Below are 25,309 nucleotides of genomic sequence, written 5' to 3'. Positions count from 1 at the left end.
GCTCTAAATTGGATTGTGGTGATGGTTGCAAAACTTGCATTTTATGAAAAGTTATTAAATTATGTGTGTGAATGATATCTTAATAGAGTTGAAGGTGGGTGGGATTGAAAACATACCAAAGTATTCTACCTATGAATCAGTATGGGCACAAAATAGGCACTAGAGAGAGATTTTTCTTTAGCTATGGAGGGAAAGCAATGCAGTTGAATTATGATGCTGGTAAAAAAATACTGAAAGCACTGTGGACTGCCAAAAGAACCATCAGATCTGTCTTAGAAAAAGTACTTGCTCCTTGGAAGCAAGTTGGACTAGACTTGGTCTCGTGTATTTTGGCCGTGTTACCACGGAGAGCCTGGTCCCTGGAAAAGGACATCCTGCCTGGCGACACAGCAGCTGCAACGATGGGCTCCAACAGAAGGACAGGTGTGAGGATGGCGCAGGGCCAGGTGGTGTTTCCTTCCGACCATTACTTGCCACCCGATCAGTGATATTGCGGTCCAAGTCACTACCCACTCTCATCTGGATTGTTCCAACTGCCTTTTAAGTGGTCTCCTCGCTTCCTTCTTTGTCCCGGCAATCTATTCTCCACAAAGCATTTAGAGTGATCCCTTCCCATAAAGGGTCAGTCCATATCAACACTCTGAACAGATTCTCCATTGGTTGGCTCTGATAGTGTTTGTAACACGGCCACCAGACACCCCTCTTTGTACCATACACTCATTTTGTCCCTCTTACACTGATGCTGGGCTTGGGCATGTGACTTGCCGTTTCCAGTGAAACAGCACAACCACACAGCAAGCAGAGGGTGGGAAAGGGCTTGGACACTTGGATTTGCTGCTGGGAACTCTCCTGCCAACATAGGATCAAAACGTGGATTGGTATCCTTGAAGGAAAGGTGGCCCCATCATTCCAGTTATCACAGGTGAGGCCAAGCTAGACCCTCCAGCTCCAGATGATTGGCCCAGTCCAAATGATTCATATAGCCAACACAGGAAATCTTGAAAATTTTCAAGTCCCTAAACTTTGGGACTGTTACACAGCAAAAACTAGATGATTGCACTCCCCACTCAGAATCAAGATCGACGTCTTAACATAGCCTACACATTTCTTCCTAAGTTCCCAAACTCATTTGACCTGCAGCCTCTCTTTCAGAAAAGTACTCAGTAGCCCGCTGGCAATTAAAAACCTTTTGTACTGTAGCTCATAATCCAGGATAAAGTGTAGGTATCTACTTTCACAATGCTCCTGCATCAGTCCAGTGCCCCAAGGGTGGCATTGCCCACTTTAGGAAGCACGGTTCCATGTGATTTGGTTCTTGTCATGCCCGCCACCTCTTACAGCCTTCATGCCATTCCCCATATCTAGTATTATCCACCTCAGGGACTTCATACTTTCTGCTCACAGATGCCTGGAATGCTCCTTAGAAATGAGGGTAGAAAACCTTGACATATTATCGGGAGGGACCAATTGCTAGGGGCCCTATCATGCTTGGTAGAGGGTAGCAAAAGAGATGGAGACTCCCGGTGAGATGGCTTGACCAAGTGGCTACAATGGGCTCAAACATACCTTTCGTGAAGATGGTGCACAACTGGGTAGTGCTTCTGTGTGCATAAGGTCACACGAGTTGGAACTAACTTACTGATCACATCTGCAATGTTCTACCCTCAGCTATCAGTATGGCTTCCTCCCTCACTTCCTCCATTTCTCTGCTCAAATGCCACCTTAGCTGAGCTTCCCTAACCTGGATAAACTACACCTGCATTCTCGATACAGCCTCCTTAGCCTGCTTTTGTTTTTCTTGTTAGGTGCCATCAAATCAGTTCTGATTCATAGCGACCCTACGCACCACACAACAAAGTACCACCAGGTCCTGTGGCACCCTCACAATTGTTATGTGGGACCCCATTGCCAATCCATCTCATCAAAGGAATGCCTCCTTTTTCTGCTGTCCGTCCACTTTACCAAGCATGATGTCCTTCTCCAGCGATTAGTCTTTCCTGTCAACCTGTACAAAGTATGTGAGATGAAGTATTGCCATCTTTGCCTCTAAGGAGCATTCTGCCTGTACCTCTTCCAAGACAGATTTGCATGTTCTTTTGCTAATCACCAACATAAAATGCACCAATTCCACTAGTCTTCCTTACTCGATGTCCAACTTTCAAACGCCCCGGAGGCAACGGAAAGTACTATGGCTTGGGTCAGGCGCGCCTTAGTCTTCAACATGGCATCCTTGCTTTCTACACTTGAGAGATCATGTGCAGCAGACTTACCTAATGCAATGTGTCCCTGGATCTCATGACAACTGCTTCCATGTGCATTGTGGATCCAAGCACGCTGAAATCCTTGGCAACTTCAGTGTTTCATTTGCTACCTTACCTATTGGTCCAGTGGTGAGAATTTCGTTTTTTTCTACATCGAGTCGCAATGTTTTCAGCAGCTTCCTCTGAAGCAGGCAGCTGATTCCTTCTGTTGCGATGGACGCTCCATTGAAAACGGTTTGCTTTGGGTGACTGCTGGTGTGTGAAGCACCAGTGAAATAGTTTGAGCATTTTGTCGGGTCACTTGTCTATGGAATGGGTACAAATAAAGGCTCTCTTCCAGTCAGTTGGCTAAATGGCTGTTTTCCAAATGTCTTGGCATAGAGGAGTGCTTCCAGTGCTTCGTTAGCTTGGTGAATCCTTTCAATTGGTAATCTGTCAATTCCTGGAGTCTTATTTTCGGCCAATGCCTTCAGTGCAGCTTGAACTTCTTCCTTCAGGACCAGTGGTTCTTGCTCGCAGACTATGTCGTGATATGATTGCGTATAGGCTTCTTAGTAGAGTGATTGTGTTTTCTTTCCATCTCCCTTATGCTGCTTCCTGCATCTTTCACTATTTTGCCCAGAGAATCTTTCAATATTGCAACTGGAGACGAATTTGTTCTTGACTTCATTGAGTTTGAGGTCTGCCGAGTGTCCTTCCGCTCTGGTTTTCTAAGTCTTGTCTTGGCACATTTCATTTGTTGACTTTGTCTTCTTGCACTGCCCTTTGAAATGTTCTGTGCAACTCTTTGACTTCAGAATTTCTTCCATGTACCTTAGCCACTCTATGATTAAGAGGAACTTTCAGAGTTTATGCTGACATTCACTTTGTAGTGACCCTTTGCTTTCTTCATGTGTGATGTTCTTGATGCCACCCACAGCTCCTCAGTGTCTTCTGTCATTAGTGTTTAACGCCACTAATCTGTTCTTGAAATTCAGGTAGAACATACTTACCGTGTATCTTGGCTCGCATGAACCTGTTTTCATGTTCTTCAACTTCAACCTGAACTTACATAAGAGCAATTAATGATCGGTTGCAGTTGCTACGGAGCTGCTGCAGCGTGTCTTCCCACAGACGTCAATTTGATTTCTGTGTACTCCCTCTGGAGGTTATTTGCAATGAAGTCATTGGCCTTGCAAAATTCTGTCATGCAATCTCCAGCTTAGTTTCTATCACCAAGACCATACTTCCCAACTACTGTCCCTTTCTCGGTTTCCAACGTTTGCATTCAAATTGCTATCAATGCAACTTGATTGCATGTTTGATCGATTTCTGACTGAAGACTTGAGTAGAATTCTATTTCTTTACCACTAGGCTTAGTGGCTGGTGCATAAATTTGAGTAATAGGTGTATTGACTGGATTTCCTTGTATGTGGTGGACAGTATCTTCTCACAGACAGCACTATACTTCTAGACCTTGAACTGTCCTTTAGGATAATGACTGCAATCCCATTCTTCTGATTGTGTCATTTCAGGACATGATTCCGATTCAAAATGGCCAATACCAGCCATTTCAGTTCACTAATACCTAGACTATAGATTCTTATGTGATCCATTTAATTTTTAACTTTCAATTTCCCTAGATTGATACTTCAGATCTTCCAAGTTGAAGTTATTAACTCATTTTATCTATTTCTTCTAATTTTGAATCTTGCCCCATCAGCAAATGGTTGATTCACCTTTGGGAAGGCAGTTCTTCTTCAATCGTATTTTGAGTGCCTTCTGCCCTGAGGGGCTCATCTTATGGCCTGATCTCTGACAGTGCTCTGCTTCTATTCATGAGGTTTTGGAAAATATTTCGATTCTATCCATTGAGTTTTCTATGGCTAATTCCTGAGTGGACAGCCTATTCTTTCTTCAACGTATTTTTTATTTTTAAGTTTGGAAGCTCTCCTGATAGCTGTTCACTGTGGGTGACTCTGACAAGTGACACAGCCTTCAGCATCACAGCCACACTCAAGCCATCACAGTATGACAAACTGACAGGCGAGTGGGGCACTTTTCTTTATACCTTACTGAATATTTCTTTTCTAGCACCAGCGTCCTTCCAAATACTCACACACACCTCTCTACAGGGCAGGGATTTTGTGTGTTTTCCATTACTGTATCCTCAGCATTTAGAAAAAATGCTTTTTGTGGGTGTGTGTTTTCTATCAGGAAAATTACAGAAATAGTAGTCTTTCTGTCATGTTTGGTAGCTCAGCCTATCACTTGTAATGCTTCTTGGGCTGAGTGGCCACTAATTGGCAACAGTGCTTAGTATTAGGGGCATTCAGTGCTACACTCAGTACAGACCCAACTCCTGTAGTCCACAAATTAGAAACCATGTGACCCAATACCACCGAAGGGCTCTGGTAGCAGGAAGCTGACTTCCCTGCCCACCTGAGAACTTTGCTCCTTTTGACTCCCCCCGTCATCCCATGCCTTCTCCAAAAGTCTGCAACACCAAACGTCCGATGATTTTATTGTGCTCCAAATGACTAGACAGGAACAAACACTCCACATATTATCAGCATAGAAATTTATTTGAATTCAAAATAAAATGGTTATATTTAGAATGTTTACCTAAAGCAAATATCATCATTGGTTCTGGGGCAGGTGCAAAGAAGTCATTCGTCTGAAGTCCAAAAATATGTCAGTATGTCATAAGAATGTACAAGAAAGCACACAAAAATGTCTGAAGAGTAACAGGATAAACTTCTTATGAGATTCAAGAAGTAACTCATTACTTCCTTATTCTACCAGCTTTCCTTACACCGATTTATTTCCTTTAAGATGAATCTCACTGGTTTGAAAAAACATTTTATTTATAAAGTAGGTAATATCTTGATTGAAGTACTCAACAATTTAGCTGAATATAAACAGAGATCAATTTTGTTTTTTTTAGGTAAATTAGTTAGTTACAATAGACTCCATCAGTGACTTGAGTGAAAAAGAAACAGAGATAAATATGTGTGCTGAATATCCAAAGAGAAGCAGAAGTTAAAAATGGATGGGAGGATCCTAGGATTTACTAGATAATTAGAGTAGGCATCTGACCTCTGATCAAACCCATTTACTTCTGCCGTGACCTATAAGGAGACGTGCCAAGATACAGTCTGGTTTCCGACAGTGTCCACAACCAAAGGACAAACTCAGAGGGTCTCCTCCTCCCGAAGGAACTGGAACACAGATGAGAAGTCTTTCTTTGAGTAGCCCTTTGCGCACATCATCCGGTAGAGCTGATGGGCCAGACTGCCCAGAAGAATCGGGCTCTTGGTGTTGGTAGCAGAGTCTTGTGCTAGCCCCAGATCCTAAATGAAACAAGGAGAAGGGCACACATTGAGACTGGTCTGTCAGGCTTCTTTTGGAACTGTGGTTCCAAGTGCTTTGGTTTCAAAGAAAGCACTGTGAAGCCTGGGAAAATAAGATGAAAGCGCTATGGTAACCTATTGTTTACAGACATGCTCTCAGATAGCTACAAAGGGGCTCCAGGAATCCTGACTTTCACTTATCACCATCCCCCCTCCACAAGACTGAGGTGTTCTGGGACCAGGGCTATTTACAGATGGGGTCACAGAGGGAAATGCTTTTTCAAAGGAAGTAGTGACTATCTATTCAGTCTCCTACAACAAAGATTCAACAACTGCTGTATGATGAACCAGCTAAGCATAGGGCTACTAACTGCAAGGTTGGTGGTTCAAGCCCACCAGCTGCTCTAAGGAGCCGAGATGAGGCTGCCTGTTCCTGTCAAGATTTACAGCCTCAGCTACCAATCATGCTTTGTGACAATCTCCTTTGCCCACCCATGCCCTTTTTAAAGCTTGATATCTCAACAAACCCTTGGATGGTCTCCCTCATGTGGATGATGAGTCTGTGTCTTTGTGTTGTCTCACTCTCTTTTTAAGACTTAATAAATACTCTCTTTAAATTAAAGAAAGAAAGATTTACAGCCTCAGAGGCTGTAGATGGGATCGCTGTGAATCAGAATCAACTTGAGGGCGTGGGTTTTGGTTTGATGAGCACGGTTGTAAGTGCTGGCAATACCTCCTAAAAGCAAGCCACTAAAGGAGAGACAACACAACATTATGTTCTGAGAATTTACACACAGTATATGCTAAATCTTTCTGCTGCTAAAGCCTAGAAATAAATGGGTAAGCCGCTACTTGGATGAGGTGCTAATGTCATATCTCCTATGCACAACCAGAGATTTAATAGCAGCGAAGCAAACAGCGGTTAATAAGTAAAGCCTTGATCTGCCTGAGCAGATACAACCACTTTCATCAATGTGGTATTGAAGGGGATTTCTTTAATCTCTGCAAATTTCTCTAGAACAAATCTAATTAAGCATGGAGTGTTCTTACTAATCGCTATCTGAACTTTAAAGATTCTTTAAAGTTCTTGGCTAAGTAAATTCCTTAGTCATGCTAAGCAAAATTAAGAAGTCCTCGTCTTTATAAGGAAATGTCAACCGTGGTGCATAGAGGAAACCAGGAAAAAAGAGAATGCTAACATACACACTTTATATGTCTGTAATGTCTTATACTATTGAGATGGAAAGACTAGCTTTTATTATTTGGAAGAAAACAAAATTGTCAAGGAAGGACTCCTAAGAGTGGCGGACTCTTCCTGGGCAGAGACAAAGGAGAAAATGCCCAGAGCAAAGGGCCAGGGCTGCTCAGCATGGAGGCCGACCATTTACCTTTGACTGCAAGTCAGCTACCTCTTGCACTTTACTTGTCATGACTTCCTGTCTTTGAGCTGTTGGCAATCATTTTGGGAATTAAGAAAGCTAATAGGTCAAAGGTACTTCATATAGAATTTCACATACACAAGGTCATCTTTAGCTACACAACGGAAACTGGGGCACTAATAGGATTCTTTCACTCTTCCATGTACCTCAAGAAGTGACCTCACTCTTTTGATGGAAACAATACATCCAAGGATCTACTTCTGTTTGCCTGACCGCTCCATGGCACAATTGTAAAGGCTTATGTCAAGGATTTGCTAACGTAAATACACAGTAGGTACTAACATCAGAAACCCCCAAATAAAAAAAAAAACAACAACACCGCAACTGAACATGAAGGAGTACAAAATGGAAAAATTAGGAAGACAGTTTCAAACATCACTTCATCTAATAAATAAAGTGAGCAACCATGTGGCAGAAGCTGGATGAGTAAGAAGTGCTACAATTGGTAGAAGTGATACCACAGTGGCCAGGAAGGTAGCCGGGGGAGTGTGGGAAGGTCTTCCAGACCACAGCGCTGCAGAGGTGAGCTGCAGCAAAGCAGGGGGGTGAGAAGACAGACAGACAGAACCTGCGAGGCTAGCCAGGGCCAAAGCAGGGGAGTGAGAAGACAGACAGACAGAACCTGCGAGGTAGCCAGGGCCAGAGCAGGGGAGTGAGAAGACAGACAGACAGAACCTGCGAGGCTAGCCAGGGCCAGAGCAGGGGAGTGAGAAGACAGACAGACAGAACCTGCGAGGCTAGCCAGGGCCAGAGCAGGGGAGTGAGAAGACAGACAGACAGAACCTGCGAGGCTAGCCATGGCCAAAGCAGGGGCCCCGCGGCAGCGGAAACCACACAAGAAATGGGATAAGGAAAGGGAGCCGATCTGCGTGACATTTCAGACTTCTCTGGCCAAGGGTGGAGAAACAGATGAGTGAAGATCTGTGGTCGTATTTAAGTGAGGCCAGATGGGGGAAGAGCCAACCAGAGAGTAGAGAACTGGATGGATTAAAAAACTGGAGGAATTAAAAGCATATTAAGAAGTAGAAGGGGAGAACACCATGAGGCGTGAGGGAGCCAGATATGATATCCAGGTGAATATAGTACTACTTTTGTAACTGGGTGGGTTGAGGGGGCAGGGAGTCAATTGGAAAATAAGTTCTATGTGGAAATCTAAAAAGTATTTTCCAATTTGAGATCACACATGCTCTCCAGACTTGATTACTTTACGCATAAATCCACATATCACAACAGGGAGGCATATTTAGAAATCTAGGATTACTTGGCCATCTCATATTAGAAGCGCACGCGCACGCACACACACGCACACAGGCTAGGGACAAAAATAAACAAGACCAGAATGTTTTATATAAATGAAATTTTTACTTATGTGTACTAAGTAAACCGCTATCCTAAGCAATCTTATCTTCTAGAACAGACAAATGCCGGGTTCAAAGAAAAGAGTGGAACAAAGAAACAGAAATTAGATCAGTGTGAGCTTTCTCCCTCTCTGGGGCAATCTCTGCATCCACCATACCTTAGCCATGAGTGTCGTTCCAAATCCACCCTGGTAGTTATTAGCCGCAGGCACGCCATCCATCACTCCAGGCACAGGATTGTAGGTGTCACTGGACCAACACCGTCCGGAGCTCATATTTAGGATTTTGGCCAATAGTTTTGGGTCAAGCCCCAGCCTGTCAGAGAAAAGTGTTATATGTCAAAATGCACGAGTGAGGGGTGACTTACTTACCTAAGGATGCTCTAGAATCCTCTCTCCACTTATTATATGGCCTCAAAAACCAAAGATTGATATGAGCGTGAAGAAGCCAATCTCAAATGAAAAGTATCAAACCGACTGATTAAACAAGATCATGTCTGCACCAGGCCATTTTGAACTTGGAGAAAACCTTCCGTCCTCTCCTGTTTTAAAAAGAAATACTGAACAACTGCATAATGCACGGTTGGTTTGTCACGCTCACAGGATTTTGGAGTCTTTTGGACATTGTTGCATTGATGTGTCACATAAGAACCTTAAACCAACCCGACAGACCAAATCCCACATTCTTTACTCACAAATGACATATTTCAAAATGAGTGGCGCGTCATGGGAGTCCATGTAGGTGCATTTCTACGGGTGCTTATTCCTTTAGCTTTCATGAGAACAAGCGCGAGAGGGGGCCATGAGCGGCAAACGGAGCCAAGGAGAGGTTGCCATTCGAAAGGAAGAGACTACTTCCTGCAAACTTTTCCTTATTTATTAAATCTTCATTAGACAATCTTGCTTATGAAGCAACTCTGCACAGAGCAGTGACATATGCTCTCTATTCAGAGACATGCATTAGAGTTCCGGGTCAGCTGCTGATAAGGTTGCTGATCCTGAGAAAGCACAGCTTGCCCAAGCGGAAACAGCATTTGTTCCACCTCTAAGCTGATGGCACCCTCGGCTGTTCCATGTGGACCCAGAAAAAAAAAACAAAACCAAGACTCAAAATGCTCTAGTACTTGGATTCTAAGTATTTTAATGCAGCTTCGGGAAGCACAGTGTCGGCGAATTGAGTTTCAAAGAAAACGTTATGCCCGGCAATTTATTGGGTTCTTTCAGGCAGAGCTTCCTTAAAAAAGAATTGTCACAAGAACTTTCTGCTTTTCTTTAGGTCAGTGCCTTAGGAGAAAATATAAACATTCATTAAAAAAAGAGAAGATTCTTATCTAAATGGCAAACCAAGGGTTCGATTTGGCATGCTTCAGATGTTACCCACTTTACACAAAGTCGATATGCCTGAAATGTGTTTATTTCTCCATTTTCCAAAATCTGCATATCTATCATACCCAGTGAAACATTCTCCCAACGCTAGGACAGCAGGTGAGGGCTAATGGGCACAAGGGGTATGTACTGACCAAGCAGTAGGAGCATCAGGTAAACAGACTTTCCAGTGGTAGCTGTGGCTCATGGGATACTGTGCGGCATGCCATGTATCTAACTCCATTCGACTCAGTCCCATGATACTAAATGAGGGTTCCTAACGAAGACTTACACTCACAACCGAAGACGGCATCTGAACCAGCTGCTTGTTCAATGGCAGACGGCTAGACGGAAATGCAACCGTTTCATTTTACAAAGATCCACGTTTTTGTGTTTTGTTTACTATAGATGTTTTCTTTCTATTTTTAATTAAAATGAGGCTTATCACTATATGTTTAGGGAACAATTGTAAAAAGTAAAATTAGAAATTAACTGCTAGTTAATTCACCATAACTCCAAATGTATTCTCCGACCGTAAGCGTTCCAGAATGGGAATACCTAGTGTGCTCCCTAAGCAGGGAAGCTTTTTAAAGACTCCCCAAATATCGCTCTCTTTGCAGTGTAGAGGCGTTCTCATGCACGTCTGCTTTTATAACCTCTCCTCTTTACCACCTAACTGGGCTGAACTCAGTCCAAGAAATTCACACCGTGTCGAATATTTACCCAAACGGTGCGCACAGCTTGATTATCTTAACTTTGGGAAACCTCCCCCTTTCTTGAATGTTCCAGCACTGACAGGGGTGGCCCTGGTTCATGGAAACCCTCCTCGGAGAACAGCATTCTGAGGGACACACAGCCAGCCAGGTGGCAGTTCTTCACTGCTTACTTTTCAAATCCGGCGGCTCCTCTACCATTCTGGCTCTTCTGGAGCCGGCTACCCCCTCCCCAAGCTTTCTCTCCCCACCCTCCTCTCCTACCCCGCAGCAAAGTATATCATTAAAAAGAGCAAGTTAGAGTGTTTTGCATTTTATCTTTCTGTGGATTCCTTCACTGGCACAGATATAACTGACAGTTAAAATTAGACATGATATTAAAATCAGTGACTGAAGTCCTCCGTCTTCCACTGTGCCCAAGGCTTGTAATGGTCTGCAACCAGCTAGAATACACAGTAATTGTCATTCAGAGAGTCTATCCTAGAACGTCATGCTTCACTGGAGAAGACTGAGTTTCCATTTGAAATCAACAAATTAATCCAAGACAGGTATCTGAAAGGGCAAGTTTAATAGGAAGCAGCTACTGGGCTCTCAACCATGATAAAATGTTATTGCTGTTTCCCTGTAAATTGGCTGGGAACATATGATACTTTCTGCATAAGAGCCCCATTGCTGTTCAGGAGATATACAGCTCAAGCCATCAAAAGGATGACAGTCTGTCAGTCCCCATAATAACTTGCCACTGGACGTGGTTCGAGGGTGTGAGCATGCATGCATGTGACTGTACAATTGCTGGAATGTTCTGTGATACAAACAGAAAATGAATTCATCGCTCTGCTTGCATATCTAACGCAACTCAAATAAACGCCAGGGTGTCAAATCTACTCACCTTTAAAAGAGGACTGTTAAATGAACTTTTGGGAAAAGTAAAGATGATGCACAAACCATAAATAATTAAAAAGAAAACAAACATTTGTCTTCACTATACCTCTAAAGCTTTAGGAACCAAAAAAGTGTGTTCATTTTTACATTCTCCCTGACCATCTATATACCATCTGGCTTTACATAATAAAGTGAATTATATCATTAAAATAGGATGTACTTATCAGAGGGACAGAACTAGACACAAAACATGTAAGACCATGTCAATTTCAATAAATCATTGCCTTACTCAACCAATGTTTACCAGAATCTGCCATGTGCAGGTGCCGAGCTGGAAGTGCTGGAGATCCTAACAAGCTAGGGAGAGGCTGCCCGGGTTCCATGAGTGGGTGAGCTAGGCGCCACCGCTCGGGAACTTTGACATTCGAGGCAGGAGAAGCACCATGTTCCACACCTTCATTCTTGTCGATGCATTCACTGGTCTATTCTCATTGAGTGCCTATTATTGGCCAGATGATTTCTTGGGATACAGCTACGGGCAGACAAAGCCATTCATCTCCATGGGGCGTGTGTTGGCAAGAATAGGCAATATATAAATAAACATGTAAAGCTGATTCTAGGCAGTGGGGAGTGAGATGAAGCAAAAACCTAAAACCAGCGTTCACTTCAGGGGAAGACAGCATTCTAGGAGAGGGAGGAGAAGGGGAAGGAAGGGTAGGGTAAGCTATTGGGGAGTCTGGTAAGTAGCTTTAGTTGTTGAATACACAACTGACGATCTGAGATGTGAATGCCACTCAATTCACAACACACACACACACTCACACACACACTCACACACACACACTCACACACACACACACACACACACACACACACACAAATTCCCTTCAAATACTAACCACCACCGTAGCCATACATGACAGCTATCACATTGAGTACGGACTGTTCCAAGAGCAATTTAAAAAATATTTACATAGATTAATTCACTTACTCTTTGTAACATCCCTATAAATTGACATTACTCTCATTGACTATAAAATGGTTGCTGAGGTTAAATTGCGTTTCTGAGGTCACAAAGTTTAAGTGTACAGCAGAGCTGGGATGCAGATCTAGACGCAGATCTAACTAACCATCCTGGCTCTCACCGAGCCATGTAGGTGGTGAACTCACCATTGCTCCGCCAGTCGGATGGCATCTGATCAGTGTATTGGGAAATCTGACCAAGATTTTATTGCAAACCTCTTGCAATTTGCTCTATTTATTAGGTAAGGGGCTTCATTTAATCTCCTACATGAAAAGGCAACCTCTCCTAAGGGCCATTTCTAAGAAACTGAAATTATGCTCTTTGGAAAGTTCTCGGCTTGAACAGTCTTCCAGAAGTTCAGTGGTCTTCAGCTTCCTTGCGGGGGGGGGGGGGGGTGGGAAGATGGTGGTGGCTGGAGGGTGCTGGTTAGAAAGGTGAGTACTGGTAACTCGTTATACAACAAATAAAAAACCAGTCAATGCCTGGTGACGTGAAAAATAAGAATGAAACAACAAAACTAATTGTCAAAGTTGTTTCTGTGTGATGCATAGCAATAAAATCTCTCCATGCAAGAAGGGTACTTTCTATGCAATATCACTAAGTTTTTAAAGTCCTACCATGACACTCAATTAGAATGAGAAAAAGGTCTAAACAAAAAAGAATCATAAGTATGTTGGTACGCTGGTAGCAGCATTATAAAACTTCACTAATATTTACAAAGACTCACTAGAGAAGAGCAACTTGGTCCACGGGGTGAGTAAGAATTTTCAGTTGCATGATTTTACTCTTCTATTAAAGAAAGAGTAGGTTGCTTAAAAACAAAACAAACAAACAAACACTACTGACTTGGAGAGTAATCAGAAATGATCACTTCACAGGAACAGGTGACTCAATTTTGTAAATGTTGACACTCATGCTTTCAAAAAACTTTCACTTCAGAGTGAACAGAATATAAATGTAGCCGAACCACTTTGGTGCTGTACTATTTTTTATGGAATTTACTGCTTGGGAATTTATGCTTGCTGATGCCAATTTTCTCTTTCACCTTGCAAAGCTCAATAAATCGTGGCCGCTCCCTGTACTCTATTAGAGAGCAGTGCTGTCATTTTAAACCAGGTCTGTAAACGGTAGAGAAAAGACAATAGTTGAAGCACTCATTTTCAGGGCTTTGAAGTCACTGAATTTTGGTAAGATAAAGTAAGATAATCCTAAGGTTATGAAAATAACCAATTCATTAGAATAATCTAAATCAACAAAGACGTGTGGGTGATTTTCACAGTTAAATAACAACTAGTGATTTCTCCTTTGTTTTCAGACATTATGTATATACACACTCAGTAATAATAATGTACATAGAGATTTAAGGGGAAAAATATTTTCAAGTCTCACGTTTCTAATGACTGGTTCTATGAGAGTGGGGGCTTGGGAACAACATGGAAGCTTCTGCTCTTAATGTGTCTTTTTGGAATTTTATCAATTTTCATTTTCCCTGTGATAATTAACTCACTGTGACAGTCACTAACTTTTCACTTCACAGTACACATCTTATTCTTATTAGCTAGTGCTTGGATTTAGAATTGCTACAAGCACTTGCCCACTACAACACTGCATTTCCAAATGGCAAGTGATGATATAGTAGTAGCTTTGACAGGAAAATGATGTGAAGAATGCTAGAGGACATAACACTCTACCTCAGGAATATGCTGCTCTATTAATAATCAAAGTAAAAAGTAAACTATAAAGCAAACTGGCAATAATAAAAGAGGAAATGTTAGTGTACAATAGCCAATGTCAATCTACACTTTATTTATTTATTTAACCGTTTGTTCACTTACATCCAGAAAAGTGAAACTACGCTCTAGAGATGCATGTGCATACTAATGCTCTAATCCCTCTGTCAGCACCAATCAAATCTGTGTGCCACTGTGGTGCCAGAAATTTACATTTTCCTCCCTCATTAAATTAGTTTAGAGGAAAACCAAACTGGAAGCTAGTTTTTCAGTTATGGTTAAGTGCCTCGGAGCCTAAACCTGGCCAGAATACAGCCCTGCACAGCTTCTTATATACTACCAGCTTTATTAAGAATTTGTACAAATATGCCTTATCATCTTATAGACATGCAATTTCGAAATGTAAATGGTACAAGGTATTGATAAACCAATTAGCACTGATGCAAAGCAAATTCCTCTTTTATCTCAATTACAACATGACAACTTAATAGGTCAAGATAGTTTAACATCTGAGACAAGGGCAATTCAATAAAACAACAACATCTTGATATGGTAATTAAGAGGAAATGTGAATCCATTACTGTGTTTAAAAAATAATACATCTCAAAATGCGTTGGCTCTTTTTATTGCCTTTATCAAAAGTTATGATCTAAAATAAGACCCTGATTTGTGAAATATCTGGTTCTCAGTAAGCAGCTTTGGGGCATAGGAGTCAAGTACCCGAACGAAGCATCTTGCTAACTAAGCATTTTCTAAAGTGAAAATATATACGTATTGTATTCATGAAATATAAAACATTCAAAACATTAATTAGGTGATTAATCATATGTAGCATTTCTTCACCCAAAAGATTAGAGGCTAAATTTAAGACATTAACCTTAAGCATTCTAAAAAGCGATCATCATGGTAACAACAGAACCCTTGAATCACTCTAAGCAAAGCGAGGGTATGATTCGATTTTCTTAGGAAGCTTCATCCCTAAAGCAAAGTCCTCAACCACGGGCCAGGGATGAACTGCAGCCTCTGTGGGACGCCATCCAGGTGACCGGGCACAACAGCTAAGAGGATTTCTAGTGCACATTTGGGGGATCATGTTGAAAATAGGTGCAGCGAGCCGCAAATTCTGTTTCAAGGCAACGCTGAACCTCCCGAGAAGGCACAATGAGCAAAGCTCATCGGCCCGAGTTGAAAACATTCATGGACAAGAAGTTATCATTGAAATTAAATGGTGGCAGGCATGTCCAAGGGATGCTTCGGGGATTTGATCCCTTTATGAATCTTGTGATGGATGAACGTGTGGAGATGGCAACGAGTGGACAAGAAACAATATTGGACTAGCGGTGATAAGAGGCAACAGTGTCGTCATGTTAGCAGCCTTGGCGCGAGTATGATGGCTACGTTCAGTAGTCGCCATCAGTCGTTTCCACGCACCCCGCTTTCCAGAGGACCCGTTTACTACAGTGTGAAAATGAGCCTATGTACATTTTTCATGTTCAATTTTTTTGTTAAATAGAACTTTTATAATAGTCAAAAGAAAATAGGTGCAGCAAACCAGTCAGGTGATGGCACAACACTTGAATTCATTAAAATGGAGCTGTACGGATTTGTCCCAATATTACCAAGTGTTTCAATGTCTCAGTAAAAGCATTTTTTGCATTTCAATAGAACAAATGAGGGACCCACATTAAAAAAAGAAACAAGGGGGAACCGATTACAAGGAGCTACATATAACCTCCTCCCTGGGGGACAGACAACAGAAAAGTTGGACATTGGACGGTGTAAGATATGACAAAATAATAATAATTTATAAATCATCAAGGGTTTATGAGGGAGGGGGAAGTGGGGAGGTAGGGGAAAAAATAAGGAGCTGATAGCAAGGGCTCAAGTAGAAAGCAAATGTTTTGAGAATGATGAGGGAAACAGATGTACAAATGTGCTTGACACGGAATGGATGGATGTGTGGATTGTGATAAGAGCTGTACGAACCCCCAATAAACTGATTAAAAAACAAACAACAAAATGCATATGCAAAACACAAAGAAAAAGGACTTTCACATGCCAGAGTGCGCATGCTCTCCAGGGTCCTGCTGCTCGTCCAAAGCAAAAGCTCTGAAAGGTCAGTCATGGAGTACCTGTAACGCAGCGCTTTCAATGTCAGACAAACAAACAGGAAGGCTCATAAAAACGGTTTGCATGTGAAAATGTTACTAATCAACAAACCTGATCCCAAGATTCATAGCTTCAGCAGTTCCAATCATACTAATAGCGAGTAGCATGTTGTTGCAGATCTTGGCGGCCTGGAAATACATTGAGGACAGAGTAAATACCTTTACTGCCAAGTTATCACGCAAAGTTTAAGTTTGACTCAACCAGTGCGGGAGCTTCTTTGTACAAGTGGAGCAGTCAACGGTTTTTCTTTTTCTTCTCTCCCGACTGGCCCTCTGTCACGTCACAGACTGGGGAGAGGAGGCTCTTCCCCGCAGCAGTAAGCCCTCTCGGTGGTGAGCAGGCTCCCACTAGGACTCAGCATTATAGGGATTACTGATCTAACTGGCACAACTGTTCTTTACGGGCTGCGGCTGACGGACCTAAGTAGGGAGGTGGGAGTAATACACTAAATGGAAAGGCAACCAACAGACGCACACACACAATTAAGCAGCAAATTAGATAGTGGAGTCTGTTAGAGAGAACAGGCATTAAAAATGTAGGAGTGCTGAAGAAAGGAGCAGAAAAGAAGATGTCTTTAGAGGAAGTGGAAGCTGGCATCATTTCCCACAGAGCCAGGCAGGAGTGAAGGAGGCAAGAAAGAGAAAGAAGGCGTTCGGGAAAACAGTGAACACACAAGAGGACATAACTCCGTAGGATTCTAGGATGTTCCTACAATGTAAGCAAGGTGACACAGGCATCTGCTGTAAGCAGTGATGAGGACTTTGCTGGCTCAGCCTGGGCCGAGAGCTATAAAAGCTGAGATAAAAAGTTCAATTCTCATCACGGCAGGAAAAAGGCGGCGTGCGGTTTCTGAATGGGAAGTACTGCAGTGGTACATGCATCTTGATGGAGTTGGTTCGGGGGACACTGCTGGGCACGATGGTAAACGTGGCATCTAGCAGCAAGGCCCTAGAGCAACCTAGAAGGCACGAGACAATGAAAGACTGGACCGGGGAGGAGTGGAATGGACCAGGTGGTCAACAGTGAGAGCCACCAAACCAAACTGCAAAATTGAAGACTGACTGGACAAAGGGATAGAAAAAAATAACTTTAAGACCAGCATCTCAAGTGAGATACTAGTGATCAGGACAAAGCAATAGGAGGAGTGAAGGCGTGTGAGTGACCGTGTGTGTGTGTGTGTGTGTGTGTGTGTATGTGTGTATAGGTATGTGTGTGTATGTGTGTAGGTGTGCGTGTGTGTATGTGTGTGTGTGTGTATGTGTGTGTGTGTGTTGGAGATGAAAGTATGGAATAGCTAGCTCGAATTCAGACTGGACATATTCAGTATTGTCAATCATGGCTAAGTTTCGACGTGAAAATTATTTCTGTTTTCAAGACAAAGATAACAATGGATACGTCGGATCTATCTGCCCAGACTACAAAGGGAAGAGCTGTAGCAAGGGCATTCAGAGTTGGGTGGGAGGAAGCCAGCCCTTTCAATAGCTCTACGGAGGATTTCCGTGGCCACTAGGATGACACGCCAAGATGTAATGAGGAAACTTCCCTGAGCTCTCTTTTTAAAACCCAAATCCGCGGAAAGCACCAGAGTTGCGATACTAATTGATTCCAAATTAACTTAAGCCAGCTCAGCAAAGTAAGAGTCCAGGTTGAATGGAGTAGGGAGGAACATGCGTGTGGTTAAGGAGATGACTGGACACTATGCATGTGAAAAGATTACCTGCCCAGTGCCAACGGCTCCGCAGTACAACACATTGGAGCCCATGCACCCCAGCAGCTCCTTGGCAGCAGCAAATTCCTCTTCCACTCCTCCCACCATGAATGTGAGGTTCCCGGATCGGGCGGCTCCCACACCTGAGTGGTTTAAGCACAAGGGAGGGGGCAAAGGAAACATTTCTTAGAGTGGGAAGTAAAATTAAAGACAGCTCTGAACAGAGGGGTGATGCCTATTCAAGGCTTTAAAGGGGTTGAGAACCAGCTTCTGACTTAGCACAGAAAATGGAGCCTAGACTTGTCCTAGAGAAAGGGAGGAGAGTGGGTCATTCTCTCCAGTGCCAGACAGCCGGCCTCTGTGGGAAGGACTCCTGTGCCATCCGGGACCACACGGCTACTCACACCCCAAAGGAGACACGCTGATTTCAGCATCCCCACCCTCAGGGCATCTCAAAGACTGTGACACAAACACGCCACCAGACAGACAGAAGGAAGTCCAAGCCTAGGTTTTATTCCCACACATCTAGTAACTGCCCTTAGGAACCTATTCAGTCATAAAAAAGTATACCCTCCCTGCCCCACCATCGCCCCATCCCCAATAACCACCCCCAAAAAACCAAAAAAGGGTTTCTCGATGTCCTGGCCCGCACAGGAGCAGGACATACTTCAGGCGACATGCTTCCTACGCTCGGGGAAAGGAAAGCGCTGCTCTATCAGGCTGATTATTCCGATGTGTACTTCCCAATGCCACTGGATGTTTCCCTTCTCCCTCCAGTGACACACCGTTTAGACGTTTTATCCCTACGGATGTGTCAGAAACAAACAGTAGCTTTACTCCTCCATTGTAGCTTGGAACAAAGGTTTGGTACATGTTCATGGATTTAAATGATTTAAGAAATATCTTCTAACTTACAAATACAGCCAAGGGTTGTCCGAAAGAAAGGGGTGGGAATACTTTACACATCTCAATTTTTAGTACTTGAGGGATCCTGATTCATAATTTTCAAGTGAAGTTTTGCTGTTCCAAACCAGAAAAGGAGTTGGAAGAGCTGCATGAGTATAATTTTTGCTTTTACAACCTTTTTACAGTCCAGCTAAGAATAAAGAAACCGTAATTGTCTGTACCATGTATCAAACCTGGCCCATTAGAATAGACAGCTGCAAGTAATGGCCTACTTTTGAATTTAATATATTCAATGAAATACACAGTTTTTTATACATTATAAAGCCCAAGTGAGGAGATTTATATTTCATTCAAATTGTGAATGTTTGGCTCTTGGCAAATCAAGAAGTCTTACTATTTTACAGTTCACGCTATTTTTGACCAATTATTGAGAGCGGGGGAAGTCAGCACTGTGCTAACCAAACAATCTTGGAAGAGTGAATGGCCACGTGATCGGAGAGTAGGAGATGCTCATACAAATGGTTAAATCACATTATCTGAAAGTATCTGCAGACACGTTGGAATTGGTTATGTACAAAAACCCAATTATAACAAGTGCTTTTAATGAGTCGGCCTATGCTATTTGAACATTCTGATAATGCTGGACGTTTAAATGACTGTCATTTTGTTCGCTTCTAATTTACTTCACTCAGAGGGTGAATCATTAATGCTCACAATTATTCTGTCCCATTTCTATAGCTATTTTGATTCAACTCACATAACCATCCTCACCCCTGATGCTGCTGCTCTGACCTAGGGAAGCTAAGCAGACCGTCTAAGTCTAGCACAAGCCATGGTAGGTCAGCAGCTCTGCATCTCAACTGCAGACTGCTAAGTAGCTTCAGAGAGCCATTTAGTAAAGGAACGCTGGTGCTGGCTATGGGTCTCAGCTGACTAGTCTGTTGACAGGTGCGCTCTCTCACGAGTTCAAACACATATTTCAAAAAGAAGAAACAAGTTACTTAAGCAAGAGGAGACCACAAGAGAAAAGGACATTTCGTCTTTCAATTCAGAGGTCTGTGCTATTTCCACTTCTTCCCCCTTTCTGAGGGGGTGCTAACTGTTCCTGGCTTTGTCGTAACCTACCTTCCAGAGTACGCGGCTGAGTAAACTGGTAATACAGCTTGTGCAGTCTTCGAGACCAACTCCTTCCGGTCCATGTACACGGGTAAGGAAGAGTGTGGCTACTAAGGTCTTCGCTCCTATATGCATGGCTTTATCACCAGGAAAGCATGTGGGAACACAGCTCTGTGATCAGTGGAGAGCTGCAGACAAGTTCTCTTAGTAATACATGTCTTCATCTCCTTAGGGTGACTTCCCAAAGGGAGCAGCTTGGCCAGTGACTTTGAAGGCAGCGACATGCACTCAGATGATTAAGCTGGCTGCTGTGGTGAACTCCAAAGGGGTCATCTTGATGGGTTTTCTTAAAGAATACAGTGTCCTGGGGACTTATTAGAAAGAAGTTTCAAGAAAAACTGAAAAACCCACTGAGGAGAAAACAGCCAGGAAAGCTTTCCCAGGGAAATAAGCAAAGGCTGTTCAGTAAGAATGTCCTTCAAAAACCTTAACTGGCCCACACTGAAGCCTGGGTTTGCCACATCAGATTTCTTTGTAGCCCAAATTCCAAGGACATTTGAAACCAATTTGAGTCACACGGATACCAAGCCTGTAGTTGTGAAGTGGTATAAATCGTAGTATGCAGATTCTTCCAGGGAAGTTTGCACAGATGGAAACCCTGCCTTCAGAGGTGTGCAGACCAAGATGGAGGATATGTTGGGAAAAAGAGGTTCTCGACTTGCTATTTTAGTCTGCTGAAAGTTTCTAGGGTTCGGTAGCAATACTTTTTGCCTGGTATTGTCCTTAGGTCCCAAGTCAGTTCCAACCCTATGTCCAAGAGAACACAACACTGCCCAGCCCTGTGCTATCCTCGCACGCAGCGCTATGTTTGAGCACACTGTTGCCGCCTGTGTCAGCTCACCGCACGGAAGGGCTTCCAACTTGTTGCTGACCCTCTACTTTAGCAAGCAGTATGTGCTTTCTCAGGAACTGGTCTCTTGTGATAATAAGTGAGACAAAGTCTTGGCATACTTGTTTCTAAGGGGCATTCTGGCTATACTTCAAGACATCTGTTTGTTCTTCGGGTCATCAATGGCACCTGCAATATTCTACATAGAAGGCATCAATTCTTCTGCAGTGTTCCTTATTCATTGTCCAGCTCTCGCACGCTTATGTGGTGACGGAAAAGAGCATGACTTGGGGCCACCATCGTACCTTAGGCCTCAAAGCACCACCTTTGCTCTTTAACTCTCTAAAAGAGGTCTGTGCATGCAGCAGATTTGCCCGATGCGATATGTTGCTTGATTTCCTGACCACTGCCTCCACGAGCACTGACTGTGGATCCCCAAACCCCTGAAATCCTTGACTTCCACCTTTTCTGTTTATTTATCACGATGTTTTCTGTTGGTCTAGTTTTGAGGTGTGGGTTTCTGTACACTGAGTTGTCATCCATACTGAAGGTGGCAGTCCTTTGTCATCAGCAAGTGCTTCAAGTCCTCCTCACTTTCAGCAAGCAACGTGTGTCATCTGCATATCACAGGTAATTAATAAGCCTTCTTCACATCCTGATTCTTTTTCAGACAGCTAACTTTATCAGATTATTTGCTTGGCATACAGATTGAATAAGTATGGTAAGAAGATATAGCCCAGGTGCACGTTTTTCCTGATTTTAATAACCCTGGTGCACACCTTTCCCTGTTTTAAACCACGTGGGATTCTCGTACTGTTTAATTATGACTGCCTCTTCGTCCCATTCTTCTCTGTGTTTAGTGTCATCTACAGAGTTCAGTGCCTTTGCACAGTGGCTACAATGCAAGTGTCTCTCTGCCATTCTCTGCCTTGAGGCAGAACCGTCTGACGTCAGGAATGATACCCCTCGTGCCACGTCCTATTCTTGATTCAGCTTGGATTTAGGGCAGCTCCCTGTCAATGTGCTGCTGCCACTGTTGCTGAACTGCCATCAGCAGAAATTCAGTCAGTGTGTTCTTTTGACGCTTCTATCATTCGCTATTTATGCACAGGATTCATCAATGTTTTAACTAGAGGCTTGACTTTTTCTTAGTTGTCTTCTCAAGCAGTCCTTTGAAAATTTCAACATGTTTACTTCATTTATTCCATTAGCTTTAGCTACTCTACGTTCAATAGCAAGTTTCGGGATCTCTTTGTGTCTTTATAATGGCCTTTTGCTTTCATCACCTATGACATTCTGGATGTCATCTTCCACCTGGTCATGGATGTCCGGTCTGTCAAACCTGTTCTTGAGAACTTCTCTAAACTCAGGAGTTATATACTCCACGTTGTATTTGGGCTCTTGTGGACTTTAAAAAATTTCTTTAACTTCAACCTAAACTTAAGAGCAAATTGATGGTCTGTTCCATAGTCAGCCCCTTACCTCATTTTGGCTGATGATACTGAGCTTCTCCATAGTCACGCCCCACAATATAGTTAAGTTGTTACCTGTGCATTTCATCTGGAAAGTATTTGGCTATAGTAACTGTTTATATTGTTTTAAAAAAACATTTGCAATGAAGAACTTGCTGGTCTTCCAAAAGTCTATCATGTGATTTCCAACTTGGTTTCTATCACCAAAGCTGTATTTTCCAACTAGTTACTGTTCCTCCTCTTTGTTCCCAACTTTCGTGTTCCAATTGCCAACAATTATCAATGTATTAAGACTGCATGTTTGATGAATTTCAAACTGAAGAAGTTGATGGGATTATTTAATGTCTCCATCGTTAGCTTTAGTCGTTGGTGTATTAATTTGAGGAATCGTTGTATTAACTAGATTTCCTTGTAGGCATATCGAAACTATCCTATCACAGACAGCATTATGCTTCAAGGTACATCGTGAAATACTTGTTTGATGATGGGACACCATTCCTCTTCATCTGTCATTCCCAGCACAGTAAACTATGAGGTTATCTGATTCAAAATATCCAACACTAATACACTTCAGCTCACTAATGTGTAAGACACTAATTTTAATGCATTCTATTCATTTTGATGACTTCCAATTTTCCTAGATTCCTAAATTATACATTTCTATGTTCTGATTACTAATGGTTTCCTACAGTTGCTTCTTCTCATTTTGAGCCATGCCTTATCAGTAAATGAAGGTCCTTATAGCGCTACTCCAACCACCTTAGCGTTGACTAGTCTCAAGGACGCAGCTCTTTCCCGTGGTATTTTGAGTGCGTTCAACTCCAGGGGTCCATCTTCAAGCATTGGCTCTGACAACGTGCCATTGCTACTCCTAAGGTTTCCCAGTAACTAATCCTATTCCTTCTGTGTAATCTGCAAGTTCCGATTAAATCTGTTCACCTTAGATGACTCTGCTGGTGTTTAAATTATTGGTGGCACAGATTCCAGCTTCATAGGAACATGTAACCCACCATATGATATGCTAGATAAAACTGATAGATGAGTATTGATATTTTTACTTAACCTAGTATATATTTAACCTGGCATATTTCTTTCTTTTTTAAAAATCATTTTATTGGGGACTCATAAAACTCATCACAATCCAGTGTCAAGCACATTTGTACATTTGTTGCCATCATCATTTTCAAAATATTTTCTTTCTACTTGAACCCTTGGGATCAGCTTCTCATTTTTTTTCGCCTCCCGCCCCCACCCTTCCTCCCTCATGAACCCTTGATAATTCACTTTTTCATGTCTTAGACTGATCGATGTCTCCCTTCACCCACTTTTCCATTGTCCATCCCCCTGGGAGGGAGTTATATGTAGATCATTGTGAACAGTTTCCACCCCCCCACCCCCACCTTCCCCTCCTGGTATCACTACTCTCAATAATGGTCCTGAGGGGTTTATCTGTCCTGGATTCCCTGTGTTTCCAGCTCTTATCTGTACCCACGTACATGTTCTGGTATAGTCGGATTTGTAAGGTAGAATTGGGGTCATGATAGTGGGGGGGGGCAAGCAGGGAGCGGCGAAGCATTAAAGAGCTAGAGGAAACTTGCATGTTTCATCAGTGCTGTACCGCACCCTGACTGGCACCCTCCTTGTGACTCTTCTGTAAGGGAATTCCCAATTGTCTACAGATGGGCTTTGGGTCTCCACTCCACACTCCTCTTCATTCACAATTATAAGATATTTTTTGTTCTGGGTCTTTGATGCCTGATACCTCATCCCACTGACACCACACAGGCTGGTGTGCTTCTTCCATGTGGGTTTTGTTGCTTCTCAGCTAGGTGGCCACTTATTTTATTTTCAAGCCTTTAAGATCCTAGGCACTATATTTTTTGATAGTCAGGCACCATCAGCCAGGCTTTCTTTAGCACATTTGCTTATGCACCCATTTTGTCTTCAGCAATTGTGTCAGGAAGGTATCACAGAATACCAGGTTATTAGAACAAAGTGTTCTTGCAATGAGAGAGTACTTGAGTAGAGATCCAATGTTCATCTGCTAAATTAATATTAAACCTATAAATATATGTACATAGATATATTTCCCTATAGTTATATAAATATATTTGCATATGTACATGCCTGTATTTAGACCTCTATAAATGCCCTTTGCCTCCTAGTTCTTTCTTCTATTTCCTTTAACTTTCCTCTTGTCCCACTATCATGTTTGGCCTTCATTCGGGTTTCAGTAATTCCTCTCAGTTACATTGCCTTGACCAAGCCCTACCAGGCATACTACGCCCTCCTCACCATCAATTTTAGATCACTGTTGTTCCTTTGTCCCTGGGGACATTCATTGCTCTGCTCCCCTTGCTGTTCTGTTGCACACCCTTGGCGTTTTGCCCAGTGTGAGGAGGTCAGATGGGGCACAATTCCCGCACTATGTCTCCAGTGTTGCCCCCATAGCGCTACGGGTCAGTGAGGGCGCCGTGTCTTGTGGTGTGGTGGACCAAGATGCGTTCTGCTTTCTCTTCTTTCCAGTTGGTTTGTTCCTGTGTGCTCTGATCAGATGTGCCCCTCTCCCTGAGTTGTAGCTTCAATGCTGTGCCCTGAAGTGAATTCTTCTGGGGAGCCGGGGGGTGTCCACATAGTCTTGATTGGGGCTGGCCCCACAGACCTCTCTATTGGCTTCCTGCTTCATGCTGGTATGTTTCATTCACATCTTGGTGCATTGCACTGAAGTCTGGTCCTGGCATATTTTTCTAACAACATTACACTAGTCAATAAAGTCCTATTATAACGGCAGAATTAAGACTTAAGTTATCCAAATCTAAAATACTGTACATAGACTTTGAGGTCTACCAACAATAATCAATCCATTTTTATATAAGCATGCAATTTTCAGAAAATTGAAACAACTGAACTAAGAGATTAGACAAACACCAGTCTGCACAACTCCAA

General features: G+C 42.7%; 1 protein-coding gene and 1 pseudogene across 2 annotated transcripts in view; one reads left to right on the top strand and one right to left on the bottom strand.

The window, feature by feature from the left end:
- Nucleotides 1-4,804: 4,804 nt before the first annotated feature.
- Nucleotides 4,805-25,309, bottom strand: part of HIBADH (3-hydroxyisobutyrate dehydrogenase) — a 120,567-nt gene continuing 100,062 nt past the window's right edge. For both annotated transcript variants that reach the window (XM_075558242.1, XM_075558243.1), the window contains exons 5-8: nt 17,990-18,123; nt 16,324-16,400; nt 8,549-8,705; nt 4,805-5,593 (exon numbers count right to left, since the gene is read on the bottom strand). In XM_075558242.1, coding sequence (XP_075414357.1) covers nt 5,435-5,593; nt 8,549-8,705; nt 16,324-16,400; nt 17,990-18,123 — 527 coding nt within the window. In that variant the 3' untranslated portion in view covers nt 4,805-5,434. The remainder of the gene's footprint in view (nt 5,594-8,548; nt 8,706-16,323; nt 16,401-17,989; nt 18,124-25,309) is intronic.
- Nucleotides 15,265-15,494, top strand: LOC142456902 (small nuclear ribonucleoprotein G pseudogene; annotated as a pseudogene).

The sequence above is a fragment of the Tenrec ecaudatus genome, chromosome 9 (genome assembly GCF_050624435.1).
Source record: "Tenrec ecaudatus isolate mTenEca1 chromosome 9, mTenEca1.hap1, whole genome shotgun sequence".
NCBI lineage: Eukaryota > Metazoa > Chordata > Mammalia > Afrosoricida > Tenrecidae > Tenrec > Tenrec ecaudatus.
This window is presented reverse-complemented; position numbering and strand designations above follow the sequence as displayed.